Source organism: Perognathus longimembris, chromosome 19, assembly GCF_023159225.1.
Source record: "Perognathus longimembris pacificus isolate PPM17 chromosome 19, ASM2315922v1, whole genome shotgun sequence".
Lineage (NCBI taxonomy): Eukaryota > Metazoa > Chordata > Mammalia > Rodentia > Heteromyidae > Perognathus > Perognathus longimembris.
The window spans coordinates 36805144-36826322 of record NC_063179.1 but is presented as its reverse complement, the minus strand read 5'-3'; the positions used below and the strand labels follow the sequence as shown (position 1 = coordinate 36826322).

Below are 21179 nucleotides of genomic sequence, written 5' to 3'. Positions count from 1 at the left end.
AACTGCAGAGCTTCTGCATGGCAAAAGACATAGCTTGCATGATAAATAGAAAGCCCGCAGACTGAGAGAAGATGCTCACTGGCCATACAACAGACAAGGGCCTCATATCTAAAATATACTTAGGACTCAAAAAATTAAGTTCCCCCAAAACAAATTCTCAAAGAAACAGCTGTCCAATTAATAAATGGGCTAAAGACTAAAAGAGAGACTTCTCTGAAGAGGAAATGAGAATGGCCAATAGAAACATGAAGAAGTGCTCAGCATCACTGGCCATAAAAGAAATGCAAATCAAAACAACTTTGAGATTCCACTTCACCACAGTAAGAATGGCCATGATCAAGAACAGGTCAAGAATAACAACAGATCAAGAATAACAACAGGTACTGGTGGGATGTGGCCAAAAGGGAACCCTACTACACTGTTTTGGGTAATGTAAACTTGTCCAACCACTCTGGAAAGCAGTATGGATGTTCCTCAGAAGGCTAAATATAGAGCTCCCCTATGACCCAGCAACCCACTTTTGGGCATTTACCCAACAGATCACAAACAAGGCCATATCACAAACAAGCTACCAGCATGGCCATGCTCATTGCAGCATTCTTTACCATAGCTAACATGTGGAACCAACTCAGATGCCCCTCAATAGATGAATGGATCAAGAAATTATGATATATATACACAATGGAATTCTATGTTTCTATCAGAAAGACTAACATTGCCCCATTCGTCAGTGAAGTGAGCCAGACCCAGAGAAACATAGACTCCATGTTTTCCATCATTGGTAATAATTAGTATATGTCTAGGATAGTCCTAGCATATGACCACAATAGCTCAATAGCTATGTACATATGATCACATAAGGTGATGCTAGGTGAAATGAACTCCATGACATGGAAACAGATGGCATATTATTGTTGTTGTTATTTTTAACATACTATGTAAAATTATTTCTTTGTTCTTCTTTCCATCTTCCCTATGATTTAGCCCCTGTTGTCACTGGTTTTGATTTTGGTACCCTGGGTATTGTATATATGTGTGTCTGATTTAGGGAAGGGAAAGGGAACATCAAAATGGAGACAAAGAGTAAAAGGTGAACCAATACAACAGCAATATTTACAAGACAATATGTTGTTAACTAACTACAGCTGGAAGGGGGGTAAGGGAGGAGGAAAGGTGGGAGGAAAATGAGGGAGGAGGTAACAAATTTAACAAGAAGTGAACCCATTACATTGTCTTTGTAACTGTAACCCCTCTGTATATCACCTTGACAATAAAAAAAAAAAAAGGTGATCAGAGAAAGGTCAAGGTGGGCTTGCTTGAAGATTTCAGAGCGAGCAGTTTACAGACAGACTGGCATTGGGCTTTTGATATAATCATCTTAAAGAGTGTAATGGAAAGAGTGAGGAGGGATCAAACTCAGTGTAGAGATTATCTGCTATGTCCTGTGTCACCTTTATATCTGATTCCTACTGTCAGCACAGAGTGAATGAAGTGTGGACAGAAAGTATAACATTGTCTATTGAGAAATCAACATGTTCTCCAATTCCAGGACACAGAGCATTGTAAAAGTCCGTGTTATTATCACTAACAGTGATGTAGCATGTACAATGGATTGAAAAGGGAGAAAGGGTTGGGCATTCTGATATACACTTGGCAGTCCTAGTTTACTGTGAAGCAGGATGATGGAGAATTCAAATGCCGGTTTAGATTATACAGCAAGCTTCATGCCAGCCTGAGTTTATGAGATCCTATCTCAAACACCAAATGAACAAATAATGCATACTTGGGATGTTGTCTAAGATTCTAGCAATGATATTATTTCTTAGTTTTCTTTAAAAGAATACCTTCTAATTTTGAATCCTACTTTGTAGTGTCAGCATGCCACTTTTGTTACATTGATTTTTAAAAATAACTTATAATTAATTTTGGCAATGATATTTGAACTCAAGGCCTCATGCTTAGTAGGCAGGTGCTACTGCTGGAACCATGCCTGTAGCCTTCTTTTGACTCAGTTGGTAGGGTTTCTTGTCTTTGTCGTGGGCTCACTTTTCCTCAAACTGCAACTACCTCTTGCCTTCCATGTAGCCAGAATCACAGATTTGTGCCACCAAGCCTAACTTATCAATTGAGATGAGGTCTTGCTAATTTTTTGTTCCAGCTAGCATTAGATCCTCCACTTTTCCAGTAGCTGGGACTATAGGCCTGAATCCCTGTACCCAGCTTTCTTTTTATTTAAAAAGTAATCAAATATACCATTTATGGAATACAGATATGACATATATAGTAGAAATATTCATTTAAGCTAATGAACATCTATACCACCTCATCTATTTTTTTTTGTGATATGTTTACAATCCACTCAACCATTTTGGAAGAGACTGTATTATTAGCTATGATTATGATTGCCATGCTGTGTATCTGAAGCATACTCTTCCTGTCTGTCCGGAACTTCGTAGCCTTTGCCCACCATCATTTCTTTCCCCGTTCTCTCCTTCCTGCCTGTCGTAGCCACCTAGGGCACTCTGCCTCTCTCCTCTCAGCTGGTGTTTTTAAATAGTTTATGTTCACAATGCACTTTCTAACAAAATCTCTTCATCCCCACCCCCGCCCCCAATGTCTTGGGGCAAGATTGTTCCTTGAGCGCATGTAATGTGTGCCTTCTCCACATCCTTATAAACCATTGGGCCCCCTGGGGACCCCTGGCTTTAAAGAAGCACAGGGTCAGATCAGGGCATCGGTGCTAAGTGCACTGATTTTCATTCTTTTAATTTGGTTAGAGGGCTGGGGAGAGGGGCTAATGGACTCTTTTGAAAAGTTGAAGGAAATATGGTACCTACTTTCTATAGGGATATATATGCAAGACATTTACAACTCGCAGGAGCACATTATTTCCAGCAAAATGCCCCTGCTTGGGTGTCTTTTTGCATGCATAACTAGAAGTAAAGATGAAGTATGTTTGCTGATGAAATAAAATCCAACTAAATAGCATTGCATGTCTTCATACTCATAGAATTTGATGCAAGTTTGTCAGCAATAAAATTGGAGGAAAAGGAGAAAGAAATCAGAGGATAGCATGAGAATGGAACAGTTAATATGGATTTTATGAAAATTAGTCTGTGTTATTTACATATTTTGTATTTCCATAAACTTTGTAAAGTGCTTTGAAGTAAAAGCACTACATGATTCAAGTCCTGGTTTTCTGTGTGTGTGTGTGTGTGTGTATGTGTGTATGCACGTGCACACAAATGTGTGTTTATGCTTGTGGTGTGGGTATGTATATACATATATATATATATATATATAAATCTAACATAAAGGGGGGAATTAAAGATTCCTCAGATATCTCCCTACCAACTCTCTTAAAGGTACACATTTCATTTTTACTGGTTGATGAGACACCAGCCTCTTGGACATAACCATATGTGGCTAGGTACCTGATGGGATGCGCACCTGTGCATTGGCTTTTCACAGTTGCTTTTCTTCCTCCTTCATGTATGTGCCAGTAGTGGACGTCAAACTGAGGGCCGGGCTGGTGCAGTCCCCTCGCTTTTTTGCACATCCCTACTTCTGTGGTTTTTTTTGCTGGTTAATTGGAGATCGAGTCTTAGGCATTTTCCTGCCCAGGCTATCTTCAAATCATAATCCTAAGGTCTCAGCCTTCTAAGTAGTAGGATTACAGGCATGAGCTACTGGCATCTAGCTTCACATCTGTTTTTTTGTAAATCAGATTGAACTCAGTTTACAGGTGGGAAAAAACCCCAAAAACTTATCTGTGTTTTTTACCCCCCCCTTTTTTTTTCCAGATGGTCCAGACATTTTCCCGGTGTATCTTGTGTTCTAAGGATGAAGTAGACTTAGATGAGTTATTAGCTGCTAGGTTGGTGACATTTCTGATGGACAATTACCAGGAGATTCTGAAAGTCCCTTTGGCTTTGCAGACGTCCATAGAGGAGCGCGTGGCTCACCTACGAAGAGTCCAGGTAAAAGATGGGGTGGTATCAGTTCTGTTAAATTGGCAGTGGAAAGGTCAGGCAAGCTTGGGACACTTGGTCATAAGAACCTTTAAGTGGATTACTATATTCACTGTGTTTATGTTCAGTGGTCTTGATCCATTGTAAGCACTCTTTGTTTGCTATAACCATTAAAATAATATATAGAATGCATACTTAGTTTTATTACATTAATCACAACTATGAAATTATGAACCTTATTCATTGGGGAAATTTGGGGCCTATAGATTATACACACCAAAAACTATCAAGGATTATGCCAAAATGTTCATAGTCCTCATTACGGTACTCTAAACACTTTTTGTGTCTTCCTTTTTCCCTTTTCCATTCTTCCCTTTTTTTTCTTCTGTCTCTTACTTTCTTTTCTCTCTCTTTTTCTTCTTTTTTTTGTAACTTTTTCTTAACAGTACAGTGAAAAAAAATCCACATTATTAATTTTTTTTTAATGCTGGTCCTGGGGCTTGTCCTTGAGTTTTTATGCTCAAGGATAGTTCTCTACCCCTTGAGCCATAGCTCTACTCTTGGCTTTCGATATGTAATTGGAGATGAGAGTTTCACACTTTCCTGCCCAAACTGGCTTTGAACTGTAGTCCTTAGATCTCAGCCTCCTGGTGCTTGGCTAGTAAGTACTTTTTATAGGTTCTAGAGTGGTGAAAAGGACATCTAGGGCTAATAGTGTTCAAATGTTAATTTGCCTTTTGTTAACTGTGTGACCTTAGGTAAGTTGCATAATGAATGTTAATCTGCTTTGTCATCTGTCCTAACATCTCTTCTCCTCTTATCTATAAAATGAGAATGATTACAATTATTACTTCATAGAGTTGTTTGGGAATCAAATTACTTGATACATGTAAAATGCTTACCATTTATATGTATGTACATATTTGGCAGTAAAAGGGGCTTAAACTCAGAGCTTTGCACTTGCTAGGCTGACATGGTATCACTGAGCCACACCTCCTGCCCATCTTTTACTGGCTATTTCTTTGACTGAGGCACACTCTGAGCTGTGATCTACTCACTATCCTCCTTCCCTTGTTGTTGGGATCCCAGACCGTGTATCTCTGTGTGTCTAGTTTCTATGGAGATGGAGTCGCCTGGGCTTTTTTGTCCTGACTGGCCTGCCCAGCCTTCTGTGTAGCTTTCGATAACAAGTGTCCACCCCTATACCCAGGTATGGATTAAGAAGGAAACTTGAGAACTTTTCTGCCTGGGCTGGCCTCAAATCATAATCCTCTCATTCTCAGTCTCCCAACTAGCTAGAACTCTGCCACTTGAGCCACAGCGCCACTCTGGCTTTATATATATATACATATATACGGTGCTAAGGAATTGAACTCAGGGCTTCATGTATACAAGGTGAGGACTTTACCACTAGGCCACATTCCCAGCCCGGCTATCTTTTCATATATGTATTTTGGGTTCTGATCCTGGTGCTTGATTAAGGGCCTAGGTGATGTTTCTTAGTATTTTCTACTTTTGGCTGACACTCTACAACTTTAGCCACAGTGCTACTTCAGACTTTCCGGTAGTTAATTAGAGATAAGATTGTCATGGACTTTCCTGCCCAGGCATGCTTTGAACATCAGATCCTCAGATCTCAGCCTCCTGAGGAGCTAGGATTACAAGTGTGTGAGCCACCAGTGCCAGGCTATTTCCCCAATATTTTTATAATTCAAACTTGAACATAGTAGAAATGTAAAGAAATGCTACACTGAAGCATTTCTGCACGGAAATTTTATAGTAGTAGTAACTTTGTTATTGTGCAAACTTGCTGGGTTTGTATATTCACATGTATAATCCAGGCTCAGACTCCAGCAACTGTCCTGTGAGCCTCTTGCTCTCTCTTGAAGACAGTAAGCTGAACTCTGATGACTAATTTAACTGCAGATAAATATCATCTTGTGAAGAGGCACTTTGGTGTGCGCTGGATAAAATCAGTAACTACGCAACTGTCCAATTACTTTTTCTCTTTTGGAAGTACTTAGTAGAATTGCTGGGCAGTTTTTCCTCTTAGTGCTCAGAGCGCACACATCTGTTACCGTGAGCGGGCCACGAGCCCTTACATCCCAGCACCTGTGAGTGCTGCTTCTCTGAGCTACCTAGTCTTTTCATGGGGAAGTTTCAGAGCTGAGCCAGCGAGGGAGGCAGTGTTTCGACACGGCCTTCTATTAGCCTTATCTGTAGCCTTGAGTGTGCCATGCTTTTCTCGTTCCTGGGACTGGCTATGGCTCTCTATCTAGGCCTCCCCTCTATCCTAGCCATTCTCTGTTATTTGTTTTTTTTTTTTTCCTGTCCTTCAGATTACAAAAAGAAACACCCTGCTCAGCCCCTTTCCCTGCCATTCCTAGCTTCTGTTCTGAAGTTATCTCGAATCGATTTGAAAAGCTGATATTGGCACATGGATCATGCTTAATGTATTTACCCTCCTTAACAACAGACTTATTTTTAGCTTTGGCTTGGGGTGGGGTTGGGGGGGGGGGGTCTTATCCAAAGCAGTGATTGTAAGAGTAGGATTTTCATCCATTAGAGAACAGCAAGGTGTTGTATTTTTTTTGACTCTAGAATCTGAAAAAAATAAGTACTTTAAATGGATGTTTATTTTTCTAAAGGCCTTAGTTTTCATTGTCCTCTTATTCCTCTGCCCCTTTGCCTGTCTACACAATGTCTACACACTTAATATTTTTGCTTGATTCTCCCTATTAGCACATGTGGGTAGGTTCTGTTCATTTCTCTACTGACCTACTCTGAGCTCTGCCCATCCCCAAGGAAGGGAGAATCAAGGGTCTTCATGAGTGGGAGGAGCCAACATAACCTGTATATGTTCAATATTGTATTTTTCTCTGCTAGCATACATTAATTGCACAGGAGGGTTTCATTGTGACTTTTCCACACATATATGTAGCCTGATCCTTCCCCTCCATCACTCTCTTGATTTCACTCCCCCTTCTAAAGACAATTTTCAGCAGGTTGCATTAAACTGGGCCTTGAACTTGGGGCCTGGATGCTGTTTCTGAGCTTTTTGCTCAAGCTTAGTCCTTTACCACTTGAGCCACTTGAGCCGCTTGGTAGTAAATTAGAGATAAGATTCTCACAGATTTCCTTACCTGAGCTGGCTTTGAACTGTGATCCTCAGATCTCAACCTTCGTGTAGCTAGAATTCCAGGCATGAGCTACTTGTGCATAGCTGTTGTATTTTTATTCATGCAAATAAACTAGTTCAACCATATTCATCTTCATTCACTGTCTTTCTTAGCCCTCCACCTCCCATTGATACCTACTTCAACAACAGAGCATCCTGTATTAGAATCAATATGGTTATATTTAAAATTTTGACCTCATTAAAGGGGTTATATGATTTTTAAGGTAAAAATCCCATCTTTAAATTGTGACATTAAGTGTTACTAGTTTGAAATTATGGAAACCCTTTTACTTTTCAATATAGTTTTCCCCATATTGAGGAATGGCATCCCATTCTTTCTAGAAGACATGATATAGGGATCCAAACTCATTTTTTGCTCTTTGCCTTAGATAAAATACCCAGGAGCTGATATGGATGTCACATTATCTGCTCCTTCATTTTGCCGTCAAATCAGCCCTGAGGAATTTGAATACCAGAGAGCATACGGCTCTCAGGAACCGCTGGCTGCCTTGCTGGAGGAAGTCATAGTGGATGCCAAGCTCTCCAGCAAAGAGAGGAAGAAGAAACTGAAGCAGGTGAGACGGCCTTGCAAGCCATGCTTCTTCCTTCCCAGTGTGTTTATGTGCTTTCTACTTTTTATTCTCTATTTTACTAGGCTCTATGCAAATCTCATTTTCTGAGACATAACTGGTTTGAAAGTTTATTATCTGGCTCATTTATTCAAGAAGTTTTATTGATTTACACAGTTGGGTTCAATTTTCTAGATCTCTCTTCTTCAGTGTCCATCTTTTTACATTATTGAACTCTTTCTTCATTTATTGAGTGATTCTCTAGTGTTTCTGTTTTGGCTTGTGGCATGATGTGAACCAACAATTACTTCAAAGAAGCTAACGATGGGGGCAGATCACTTTTGCCTTTTTTTTTTTTTGTAAGTTAAGTCATGTTGATTTCACAACATGCAAAATACCTAGAGTTTAGAAGCCATTGGTTTTAGACAGTGTCAAATCTGTTTCTTACCTCAGACATCACTAGGTTTTCAGTTCCTTTTATGTTAGCACAGCTTAAAGGTTTGAAGAGTAATTGTCAGCTCAGGGAGGGTGTGCTTTGACATTTTTAAAGATTGATCTGTGCTCCCACAGACAGTATTTGTTTTCAAAGACTAAACCCTACGACATAGCTGAGCTCTTGGTCCCAAAGCTGACAGTGGATTTTACATCCAGCACCAGTGTCAGGGCTGCTCTTCCTAGTTCCTATTTCCTCTTAGTAGTTTTGGGGAACAGTGATGAGGATTCAGACTGAGTTGCCTCCCTTTAAGTTTTTCAGAAAGTCATCTCTACCAGAGTCTTCTCTTTTCCTTTTATGTAGAAGTTAGTGAGGCTGAGTTGGAGGAGAGGGAGATTGGGAAATAGAGTTTCCAAAATTTTTTTCAGCTATGAAGAGCATAACTTATTTTCAAGTCAAAGTGACTTGTGAATATTCTTGAAATCAATTCTATTTATAGTTGGCAGTGGGGGAAAAAGCAACTTGGGAAATAGGATTAAAAGGAGAACTATATTTGAAGATCAGACCAGAGGAAAGAGGAGTTGAATCTATAGACATTGGAATCAAATGACTTACCCAAACCATAGAAGTTATAGGACCAGAAACTCTTACAGTGGAAATCTGCCCATTTTTCTTGGCTCTTATGTGTCTTTTGGACTATTATTGGATCTCTTATTTAGTTTCAGAAATCCTATCCTGAAGTCTACCAAGAACGATTTCCTACACCAGAGAGTGAAGCACTTCTGTTTTCTGAAAAACGCAAACAGAGACCACAGCTGTTCATGTGGGCCCTGAAAAAGCCGTTCCAGCCATTTCAGAGGACTCGGAGTTTCCGGATGTGATATGTCCACAGCAGCAGACCTGGAGATTTGGGGGTTGTTGCTGATGGAGCAAGTGGTAAAAGAAAGAAACTCACAAAATAGAAACTACTGAAATAGAGACAATACAGATGATAGGACTTTTCAAATGTTGAGCCATTGTCAGTATTTTGTTAATTTTTAAAATAAAACTCAATGTCATTTTTAAAGTTGTTTAAACCAATAAAATTACCAGCCAAATAGATAGTGGTCATTGTTGACAGGTTTGGAATTGTTTTTCATGTGTTTGTAAATGATCTGTGGATATCACAGTTACTGAAATCTGTTGTAACTATTGTACTGAAGTCCAGTGTTAAGAATAATGTATATACTTGAATGAGCAGACACTGGATATTGTTACTGTGATGATGTTGACTGAAGAGCCAGTTGTGTTTTCTCCTGTGTAAATTCCGTTTTTTAAATGTTGCACAAAAACTTGCTGTCCCATATTGTGATGATTGTGCCTTTCTTGTGGATTTGTTGTTTGGCATGACAGATTCGACTGAAGCTGGTTCTTTAGCAACATATGTATGAATTGGCATTTACCTATCAGTGTAGGAGATTTGCATCCGCCTGCTATGGAATAATTTCAGTCTTTGCTAAGGATGGAGAGCTGAATGATAAATTCTTTGATTCTCTTTAGACCTAACTTGAGTCGGTTGGTTTTGTGAAAAACATAACTGAGTTAAGTAATATGAGACTACATACATGCACACACATATATGTATATATGTATATATATTTCCTTCAACTTCTTTTATCTTTGTGAAAATCAATGAAATGTAAATAAATACTGTTTTTTAAAAACATCATGCTTAGTCCTTTTTTGTTTTACTTTATTTAGATCAGTGAGAGAATGTCCTCAAATGTTTTTGCCCATATTCTTACATCAGTCATTTATTTCTGTAAGAAAATATGAAGGGAGATTTTAGTGTGTTTCATTTTGTTTATCTTTTTCAAAATAGTGAAAACATTGGATTATGGAGCATATATCTGGAAAGCTTTCTCCAAGCAGAAATACCCCAAAAAGCTGAGAGCAGTACCCACTGATTTGCTTGGAGCAGTGTCTGGACCGATATTTTTCCTTGTACTTTTTATCTGCTCTGTTCTTTTTGTAGCAGAATTTTTCCTGTAGTTGACAGAGATTTTGCTTATTTAAAAATCAGGTTGGGTACCACCTTACATTCCAAATATGAAATGTAGTGATATATTTTAGTGTTTTGGTTTTTACTTCTACATTTTGACATTCTATTAAGAACAAGGAATAATTTTACTTCCTACCTTATTTGCCTTTTAAGGAGGGTTTATTTTTCACACTTTGCTCTCCTTTTGCTCTTCTTTGGAAGTATATGTGATTCCCTCCCTCCTTCCCTTTCTTTGACTTTCTTCTTAAAATTATTACCTTTTAAAAAATGTATAACATACTTAAGAAGAGATTCAAAACAAACCTAACTACTACCTAAATGTAAAACTGCTGACAGGTAATAGTAATTTTCCAAAGAGATTACACTGAGAGTGTGTTGTATGAAAGGAGAGGTTAGCACTCCCCTTGACAAGGATGGAAGAGGCCTTTGGGCCTGACAACAGAGATTACACTGAGGCTGGAGGATGGCTCAATGGTAGAGTGTCTGCCTACTAGTTACAAGGTGCTGAGTTCAAACCACACTAATGCTTCTTTTGTTGGTAGCATCAGAGTTAAATTGGCTGTTGTCAGAGTTTGATTTGTTGCTAATGTGTAAGTATGTAATGGTGTCTGACTACAGTCTTTTACTTTTATTAATATCAGGTTGAGAACTTTTTCCATGTATCTTGGAACTTTTTCACTTTTGTATGTATTTTAATAGCCTGTCAACTATACATGTACATGTACCTTGTTGAGATTTTCATTTGGATTGTATTGAGTCAACAAACCAATTTGGAGAGAATTGCTACCTTTTTAGTATTGAATCTTTCAGTTCATAAACATGATTTATACCTTCATTTATTTAAAATATATGAGTATTTGAATTTTCCTTTAAAGTTCACAAATATTTTGATAGATTTGTTCCTAAGTATCTGATGCTTTCAAAATGTTAGTATTGCTGGTAGCTGGTAGCTCACACCTGTAATCCTGGCTATTTGGGAGGTTGAGATATTAGGATTAGGGTTTGAAGCCAGCCCGGACAGGAAAATCCATGAGATTCTTACCTCTAACCACCAGAACACTGGAAGTGGAGCTGTGTCTCAAAATAGGGAGTGCTAGCTTTAAGCAAAAAGTTTAAGGATAGTGCTCAGGTCCTGACTGAGTTCAAGCACCATGAACAACAACAGCAAAAAAAGTATCAATTTTTTTTAGTTATATTTAAAAATAAAGGAAATAATACCCTAAGTTTATCAGTTATTCATTCAATAAATGACTTGCTGTTGAATCCTACTGTAAATGTTTGAATCCTTTTGTTTCTTGCTTTTATATGGCATAAAACTGATTTTTGGCTTTTTTACTCTAAATATTTGGTGTGACTTATTTTTTTTTATATTTCCACATTTGCTACATATAAAATAATGACCATTTTGCTTTCTCCTTTTTGTGGTAAACAGCATCTAAAATGTTTACACTGATCCCAGCTTCTTGATGTTTCTTCATGTTCTCTTGATTGCTTCCTTCCTTTCTTTCTTCTTCATTCTTTCTTTTTCTCTCTCTTCTTCCCTTCTGCCCTCCCTCTCTCTTCCTTTTGCTTGTTTGCTTGCTCTTTTCCTTTCTTCCTTCTTCCCTCCCTCTATCCCGCCTTCCCTTCCTTCCTTTTTTATTCCCTATCTTTCTCCTGCTCTTTCTTCACAGTGTGGCAGATCTCACAAACTGGTCTACAACTCAAGATCCTCTTGCTTCAACCTCTTATAAATATATCTATATCCATGAGTGAAATTAGCTTGAAACTTCTCTTATTATCTTTATTAGGTTTCTAGTTATTATGGTTTGGATTTTAAATGTCCTCCAAAAAGAACCATATGTCATGGAGGCCAGCCTTTGTCAAAATTGACCAGGAGATATAGAGGGAGTTGGGTCATTGAGGGCATGTCCTTGAAAGGGATTTGGGGGTTCTGGCTCTTTCCTCTCTGCTTCCTGGCCACAAATGAATGAAAAACAGACTTCTGCTATGATATGCTGTGTTGCCCACTGGGGCCAATTGACCATGGACTGAAACCTCAGACATGTGATCTAAAATAAACTCTCCTTGTTTACACTGACTTCTCAGGTGTTTTGTCACATTCATAGAGTACTAACACACTGCCCCTGATTATGGAAAGAGCTGGAGATTATTCCTTTCTAAATATAAAGTCATAACTTTTTTCTTGAATCTTATTGATATTGAAATTTTCTTGTTCACATTTTGTCATTGATTTTTTAATATAACATTACTGAGGTAAGGAAAATGATTTTTGTAATATCAGTCTTTGAAATTTGTCGAGCTTTCTTGCACTTGCATAAAGCTAATGTTAGTTCCTTTGTGCACTTAATGTGAATCTTACTGTTATTGGACATAGTTCATTCCATATAAAATCCTGCTCAAAGTTTTGCATTCTTACTGATTTTAGGTTGTATTTATACTTATGACTGAAAGAATTGTATACTTTTGATGAAATTCATTATGAATTTTTGTATCTTTTTCTTTGGGGGCAAAGGACTGAGATGCCTAGAGCCTTGAACATGCTAGGCCTACCACTGAGCAAGTCTCAACCTGTATTACTATTATTACCAGTAACCAAGGTTTAACTTGGTTCTTATGCTTGCTTAGCAAGCCACTTGAGCCATACTTTGATCTTTTATTTTATTTTATTTTTTGCTTTTAGTCTGTTTTTCAGACAATATTTTGCACCTTTGCCTAGATTTTGGTTGTACCTCTACTTTCCAAGTAGCTGGAATTACAGATATATGCACCATTCCTGGCCCCTGAGTTTTTATATCTTCATGATGATTAACATTTTAGCTACTACAAAATGTTACTGTTTATTAATGAGTGTGTTCGTAATATTTTTGAATTTTTACATTTTTGATGTATTCCTTATTCAAAACTTAGTTGTATTTTTTTGTGTGGGGTGTGTGTGTGTGTGTGTGTGTGTGTGTGTGTGTGTGTGTATATGTGTGCATGCCAGTTCTGGACTTGGTTTGGGACCTGAGTGTTGTCGCTGGGCTTTTTTTTTTTTTTTTATTCTTTTATTTATTTATTTATTTATTTATTTTTTTATTTTATTTTTTTATTTTTTTTTATTATCAATTGAACATAAATTTTTTTTTACAAGGTGCTGTGCAAAGAGGGTGCAGTTACATAGTAGGGCAGTGTGTACATTTCTTGTGATATCTTACAACCTGTTTTCCCATCCCTTGTCTAGGTCAGGTAGACCCATATGCAGTATACAATGTATCAAGCACATATACAGTGTTCACAGACTTGGTCTCTACTGTCTCTCCATCTCCCTTTGTTAACAGTCATATATCAGAGAGATCATGCCCCTTTGTTTTCTGTGTTCTAGGCTTGTCTCACTCAACATTATTTGTTCGAGTTCTGACCATTTCCCTGCGAATAACAATATTTCACCATTCCTAATCGCTATGTAGTATTCCATTGTGTATAAGTACCATATTTTTTGGATCCATTCATCTGTGGAGGGGCATCTGGGTTGTTTCCAAATTTTGGCTATTGTGAATTGTGCTGCGATAAACATGGAAGTACAAATGTCCTTTTGATATCTTGGGTTTTGCTGTTTAGGATAGATGCCTAGGAGTGGTATGGCTGGGTCATAGGGTAGGTCTATATTGAGCTTTTTGAGAAACCTCCATACTGTTCTCCAAAGTGGCTGTACTAATTTGCACTCCCACCAACAATGGAGAAGGGTTCCTCTTTCCCCACAGCCCCTCCAGCATTTGTTGTTTCCTGAGTTCAGAGTATAGGCCATTCTAACTGGGGTGAGGTGGTATCTCAGGGTTGTTTTTATTTGCATTTCCTTTACTAGCAGGGATGTTGAGCATTTCCTCATGTGTTTCTTTGCCATTTTTATATCTTCTCTTGTGAAGTCTCTCTTTAGCTCTTTTGCCCATTTCCTAATAGGTTTATTGGGCTTGGAGGGGCTTAGTTTTTTGAGTTCTCTGTAGATGACAGATATCAGGCCTTTGTCTGTTGCTGTGCTGGTAAATATCCTTTCCCATATCGTTGGCTGTCTTTCTATTTTGGTGGCTATGACCTTAGCTGTGCAGAAACTTTTTAATTTGTAGTAGTCCCATTTGTTGAGTCTTTCCCCTATTTGTTGTGCGCCTGGGACTCTATTCAGGAAGTTCCTTCCTGTGCCTATAAGTTCTAGTGTCTTTCCTACTCTGTCCTTCAGTAGTTTCAAGGATTCAGGTCTAATGTTGAGGTCCTTGATCCATTTTGAGTTGATCTTGGTGCATGGTGATAGGCTTGGGTCTACTTTGAGTTTTCTGCATATGGCTGCCCAGTTCTCCCAGCACCAGTAGTTGAAGAGGCTATGTTTATTCCATTGTATGTCTTTAGCTCCTTTGTCGAATATCAGTTGGCTGTAAGAGTGCGGTTTTATTTCTGGGTCTTCAATTCTAATCCACTGGTCTTCCGATCTGTTTTTATACCAATACCATGCTGTTTTTGTTATGATGGCCTTGTAGTAGAGCTTGAAGTCTGGTATGGTGATACCTCCTGCACTATGTTTTTTGCCTAGAATTGCTTTGGCTATTCTAGGTTTTTTGCTGTTCCATATGAATTTATGGATTGGTTTCTCTATTTCAGTGAAGAATGTGGCTGGGATTTTGATAGGTATTGCATTGAATTTGTATAACAATTTGGGCAGTATGGCCATTTTCACTATATTGATTCTGCCTACCCATGAGCATGGGAGGTCTTTCCATCTCCTTGTGTCTTCTTTGATTTCCCTTATTAGATTTTTGTAGTTTTCATTGAATAGGTCCGTCACGTCCTTGGTTAAGTTGATCCCTAGGTACTTTATTCTTTTTTTGGCTACTGTAAATGGAATCGTTTCCATAATTTCCTTTTCTGTTTGTCTATTGCTGGTGTACAGAAAAGCTGCTGACTTTTGTGGATTGATTTTGTATCCTGCTACTTTGCCAAATTGGTTTATTAGATGTAGGAGTTTGGGTACTGAGTTTTTTGGGTCCTTGAGATATAAGATCATGTCGTCTGCGAATAGGGATAACTTGATTTCTTCCTTGCCGATGTGGATCCCTTTGATGTCCTCCTCTTGCCTTATTGCTATGGCTAGGGATTCCAGTACTATGTTGAACAGAAGTGGGGAGAGTGGGCATCCTTGTCTTGTTCCTGTGTTTAGGGGAAATGATTTAAGTTTCTCTCCATTTAATATGATATTAGCAGTTGGTCTGTTGTATATGGCTTTTATTGTTTTGAGGAATGTTCCATCTATTCCTGTTCTCTCCAAAGCTTTTAATAGGTATGGATGTTGTATTTTGTCAAAGGCTTTTTGGGCATCGACTGAGATAACAATGTGATTCTTGATTTTAGTTCTGTTTATGTGGTGAATTACATTGATTGATTTACGGATGTTGAACCATCCTTGTGACTGAGGGATGAAGCCTACTTGGTCATGATGTATGATATTCTTGATCACTTTCTGGATCCTGTTAGCTAATATTTTATTGAGGAGCTTTGCATCTGTGTTCATTAGTGATATTGGTCTGTAGTTCTGTTTTTTTGTTGGATCTTTGCCTGGTTTGGGGATGAGTATGATATTAGCTTCGTAGAATGAGTTCGGGATTTTTCCCTCCGTTTCTATTTCGCGGAAGAGTTTGAGGAGTATTGGAATTAGCTCCTCACTAAAGGTTTTGTAGAATTCATTGGTGAATCCATCTGGGCCTGGGCTTTTCTTAGTAGGGAGGTTCTTGATTACCTCCTGTATCTCACCGTAAGTTATTGGTTTATTTAGTTGATTTATTTCTTCTTGGTTCAGTTTGGGCAGTTTGTACTTCTCTAAGAATTGATCCATTTCTGTAAAATTATTGTTTTTTGTTGAGTAGAGGTTTTGGAAATAGCTCCTTATGATTGTTTGAATATCGTGTGTATTTGTTGTAATTTTTCCTGTGGAGTCCCTGATTTTACGAATATGAGTCTCTTCTCTTCTTTTTTTTGTGAGTCTTGCAAGGGGTCTGTCAATTTTGTTTATTTTCTCAAAGAACCAGCTTTTAGTCTTATTTATTTGTTGAATGGTCTTTCTATTTTCAATCAGATTTATCTCTTCTTTAATCTTTGTAATCTCTCCCCTCCTAGTCGTTTTAGATTCTGTCATTTCTTGTTTCTCCAGTTGTTTTAGTTTCATCGTGAGGGTATTCACCTGCTCTGCTTCCATTCTTTTAATGTGGGTGCTGAGTGCAATGATCTTGCCCCTCAGTACTGCCTTAGCTGTGTCCCATAGGTTTCTTTGTGATGTGTTTTCTTTGTCATTGTGGCTTATGAATTCGTTGATTTCATCTTTAATTTGATCTGTGGCCCAAGTGTTGGATAGCAGCGTGGGGTTTAGCCTCCAAGAGTGTGTATAGGCTCTGTGGTATCCTTTGTTGTTGAGGGTTACCTTTAATCCACTGTGATCAGATATAATACATGGGATGATGTCAATTCTTTTGTATTTGCTGAGGTTCTTTGTGTGGGCTATGACGTGGTCTATTTTGGAATATGATCCATGGGCTGCTGAAAAGAAGGTGTATTGGGTCTCTGTAGGGTGGAAGGTTCTATATAGGTCTGTTAGATCCATTTGGGCAATGGTGTTATTTAGGTCCTCAGCTCCCTTACTAATCCTCTGGGTGTTGGATCTGTCTCTTGGAGAGAGAGGAGTATTAAAGTCACCCACTATGATTGTGTTTGCATCTATCTTGCTCTGTAATTCTGTGAGAATTTGCTTGACATATGTCGGGCCTCTTTTGTTCGGTGAGTATACATTTATCACCGTGATGTCTTGATTCTGGATTTTTCCTTGTATCAATATGTAGTGTCCTTCTTTGTCTTTTTGAGTGGACTTTAAAGAGAAATCCAGCTTGTCTGAGATCAGAATGGTTACACCTGCCGTTTTGGTGGGTGCATTTGCTTGGTAGATCTTGCTCCATCCTTTCATTCGAAGCCTGTTTTTGTCCCTTGCTGTAAGGTGGGTCTCTTGTAGACAACAGATGTCAACTTTTTGCTTGCGGATCCATTCTGCCAGTCTGCTCCTCTTGATCGGGGAGTTTAAGCCATTTATATTTAAAGAGATCAAGGATAAGGGTGTTTTTTCTCCTTCCATTTTCTTGTTGGGCTGTTTTTTCCTGTTGTTTTTTCTTTTTTTCTTCTTGTCTTTAGTGAGCTTGTGTTTCTGCTGGACTTTGGCTATTGAAGTTTCTTTCTGATTCTTCTGTCTGTGTGTCTTTTACGATCTCTGTTGGGTGGGCTTCCCCTCTTAATATTCGCTGTAGGGCTGGTTTTTTATTCACATACTCCTTTAGCTCCTCTTTGGTGTGGAAAGATCTGGTTCTCCCTTCGAATGTGAACTCCAGTTTCGCTGGATATTTGATCCGAGGTTGTAAATTGTTATTCTGAAGTACTTGGATGGTGTTCTTCCACTCACTTCGAGCTTGGTAAGTTTGTGTGGATAAGTCGGATGTTATTCGAATCCTCTTCCCATTGAAAAAAGTTTCCTTCTTCGCTTTGGCTGAATTCAGAATTTGCTCTTTAATCTTGAGGTCTGTAGTCTTGAATATTATGTGCCTTGGGGTGGTTTTCCTGGGGTCTGGCCTGCCAGGTGTCCTGTAGGCTTCGGTTACCTGGATGGGGTCCCCTGTGAGATTGGGGAAGTTTTCTGCAATAACTTTATTGAGAACATGATTAAGCCCTCTGCTCTGATATTCGGCTCCTTCTTCTATTCCAATTATGCGCAGATTATATCTCTTGTCTTTGTCCATTAGTTCCTGGAGTAATCTTCCCTGAAGCTTCACCTTTTCTTGGAGTGTGGTCATTTTCTGGTTGTTGTCAGCTGCTTCATCGTCCAGGCGAGAGATTCTGGATTCCATATGGTCCACTCTTTGTGTTATGGTTTCAATTGCGGAGTTTATGGATGTCAGAGAGCTATTCATGGTTGTCATATCAGCTCTGATCGTGGAAATTTCTTCCTTTAAAGAGTTGTATTTTAAATCTATTTTTTCATGCATTTCAATTCTCAGGGTGTGGAGATTTTCTTTAAAGGCGGCTTGCATTGTATCCATTTTTGCTTCCATTTCTTTAAACGAGGCTTGCATTGTATCCAGTTTTGCTTCCATTTCTTTCTTGGCTTCCTGGGTGTCCTTCCAGATTTCCGCTCTAAACTCCTGGAATTGTTTTCTGATTTCATTTCTGACGGTTTCGATCATTCCTGTTAACATGTCCTCATTTGCTTTTTTATTCTCCATCTCCTCTCCAGTCGTGCTGCTTTTTGGAGCTGGCGAGTTGGCTTGTCCTTTGATGAACTGAGTTATGTTTCTTTGTGATTTGCGCATCTGGAAGTCTGTGTAGATCTTCCCTCCCTTCTGTGTAGGCGTGTCTGCGTCAGCAGGTGCTGTCGCTGTGGCCCCGCCCACCAGTGCAGGGCACGCCTACCAGAGCGGGCGCTTTCGCCGGGGCCCCGCCCTCCTGTGCACTGTGAGTCCCCTACAACAGGCACTTTAGCGGGGTCTGCCTCCCAGAGCGAGCCCTGGGTTGTTGGGTTGTGCTTGCGCCCTCCCGCGAGTCCGTTGGGGGGGGGGAGGCAGTATGTGTGGGGCCCAGTGGGATCGACTGTCCGGGTGTGGCTTGGCACTCTCAGACCTCGCCTCCGCTGCGAGGAGGGGGAACGAGATCAGGCTCAGGTGTCCCTGCTGGGCTGGTATTGCCCACCAGCGCCTGTGATTTTAGTTGTAAGAGTCCGCAAGGTCCAGGCGCCTCGGGTGGGGCTTGCCCTGCCGGCCGTCCCCCAGCCCCTGTTGGGAAGGGGACGGGGCCGGTTCTGCCAGTTCAGGAACCTTTGGGGGCTTGGGGCTGTTCCGCCCTTCCCCTGCTAGACTGGCTTCCCAGCGCCTGATGGGAGCTTCCCGCCTGATTTGGGGGTCCTTTGTTCCCACGGGAGTGGGGAGGGGGAGGGAGGGAGCTATAGCTTCTTTGTCGGGCTTGGGTCTCCCGTTGGGGGAAGGGATTATGGGGGACTCACTTTTGCTGCTTTGTGTGTGTGTCCCGCGCAGCTGTTGGCCCTTCAGGGGTTGGCGAAGTGTCGTGGTGGCTTCCCCCGTTCCCTCTTTCTGCCGCGCTGGGTTCCCTTGTCCGAATCCGGTGTGGACCCGAACTTCTCGTCGCTGCCGGGTGTGTCTTGGTCCGCACCCTGCTTTGGTCCGTGGGGTCTCCCGCTATATGGATTCTGCACTCCTGGCAACCTGTCTGCCGATCGCCGGGTTTCCCTTTCCCAGCCTGACCCTGTTTGGGCCAGGGCCGGCTGGTGGGGGGAGGGTGCCCCGATTAATCTCCGGCTCCGTGTAGGTTTTCGGTTCTTCTTTTTTGCTCCTTTTTGTTTTCCTGCGTTTCTCCACTGCTTCTGGATGCTGGTTTTGCTGGGTTCTTGGTGGAGTGTTGGGTGTTGGAGTTCCCAGCTCGCTATTCAGTTGGTGCGAGTCGGGGTGCCTCCCTATTGTTTCGGCGCCATCTTTCTCTCTTCTCGCTGGGCTTTTTTGATCAAGGCTAGTGCTCTATCACTTGAGCCACAGCTTCACTTCTGCCTTGTTGGTAAGTAATTAGAGATGCTAGTTTCATGGATTTTCCTGCCTGGGCTGCCTTTGAAACAATCCTCAGATCATAACCTCCTGAGTTGCTTAGGACTACAGGCAAAAGCCACTGCTACCCTATGAGTTGTATTCTTTTTAATGAGCCAACTATATAGCTGTATATATGTTAGCTGTAATGTTTAAATAGTTTATATTTTATGCAATTACTCTATTTGGTCTTAATGTATGTTTATTAGTGCTTTTCGATAAATGTTCTCCACTTTCTTGCTTTTGTTTAGATTTAGTATGTAATTCCATCTTGTACTATTTTGAAACTTATGTAAGGCTATATCTAATCTTCTTGTTAGGTTTCCTAGAAATTGTAGCTTCTATATTTGTTTACCAAAGTTTTAAAGTAGGCAGCACCTTTCTTCTCAGATGACTCAGGGCCTTGAAAGCATGATGAGCATCTTCCCAATTACAAGTTATGATTATAATGTAGTCTATTTTATTGCTTTTTTTCCCTTCAGAGTTCTGAGAAGGGTCACACTAGATAGTCAAGGCTGGCCTTGAGGTTTTGACTCTCCTACCTCAGCTTCTTGAGTGCTGGGATTATAGGTGTGCATTACCATACCTATCTTATTGTATTCGTTTACATTTTTATAATATTTTGTGTTTTTAAAATATAATCTACTTATTAGACTTATCCACTAATTTCAGCACTTTTCCCCTTCTTAAAAAATATTATTTTTTGTTGTTGGTCTTACTGGGTTTAGCTTATCTTCATTCTCCTTTGGCTTGCTTGTTGCCTGACATTTTATCACTTGAGCCTCACTTCCGATCTGAATTTTTGCTGAATTTTGCTGAATTTTGGAGATAAAATATTATGGATTTTACTTCAAACTATGATCCTCTGGAGCTTCTTGTGTAGCTAGGATTTTTAAGCATGAATACAGTCTTAAGTATTCATGTGGCTGGGGTGTCTGAAAACCTTTTATTTTGCTTTTTTAAATTAAGTATTTCTTATTGCGCTTCTAAAGATGATGTGCAGGGGGGTTACCATTTTGTAAGTAAGGTCATAGTTACATCTCTTTTTGAACAATGTCACCCCTTCTTTAGCTCTCTCTTAGGTTTTTCCCTCTGGTCTTTGCCCACAAGCTGTATAGTTAATTTTCCAAAAACCATATATAATTTCTATACCATAAAGGAGCCCCCAGAGCTCTTTTTCCCACTTTATTTCCACATGGAGGTACAATGAAAAGTTGGTTGTCTGGAGTACCAAAAAGAGTCCTCTCCAGATTTAGACCATTCTGAAAACTTAATCACAGTCTTTTAGCCCTTAGTTCAGTAAAAGCAAGTTTTTGTTGTTTATAAATCACTCATTCTATGGC

General features: G+C 39.7%; 1 protein-coding gene and 1 non-coding gene across 2 annotated transcripts in view; both read left to right on the top strand.

Moving 5' to 3' along the window:
- The window catches only part of Depdc1b (DEP domain containing 1B), a 53135-nt gene extending 43859 nt beyond the window's left edge, over window positions 1–9276 (top strand). The window contains exons 9-11 of the mRNA XM_048368151.1: window positions 3804–3980; window positions 7539–7724; window positions 8871–9276. Coding sequence (XP_048224108.1) covers window positions 3804–3980; window positions 7539–7724; window positions 8871–9032 — 525 coding nt within the window. The 3' untranslated portion in view covers window positions 9033–9276. The remainder of the gene's footprint in view (window positions 1–3803; window positions 3981–7538; window positions 7725–8870) is intronic.
- A 1288-nt stretch (window positions 9277–10564) lies between these two features.
- LOC125367886 lies at window positions 10565–10684 on the top strand. The gene has a single exon (XR_007214184.1). It is a non-coding gene; the product is annotated as a U6atac minor spliceosomal RNA (small nuclear RNA).
- The last annotated feature ends 10495 nt before the right edge of the window (window positions 10685–21179 follow it).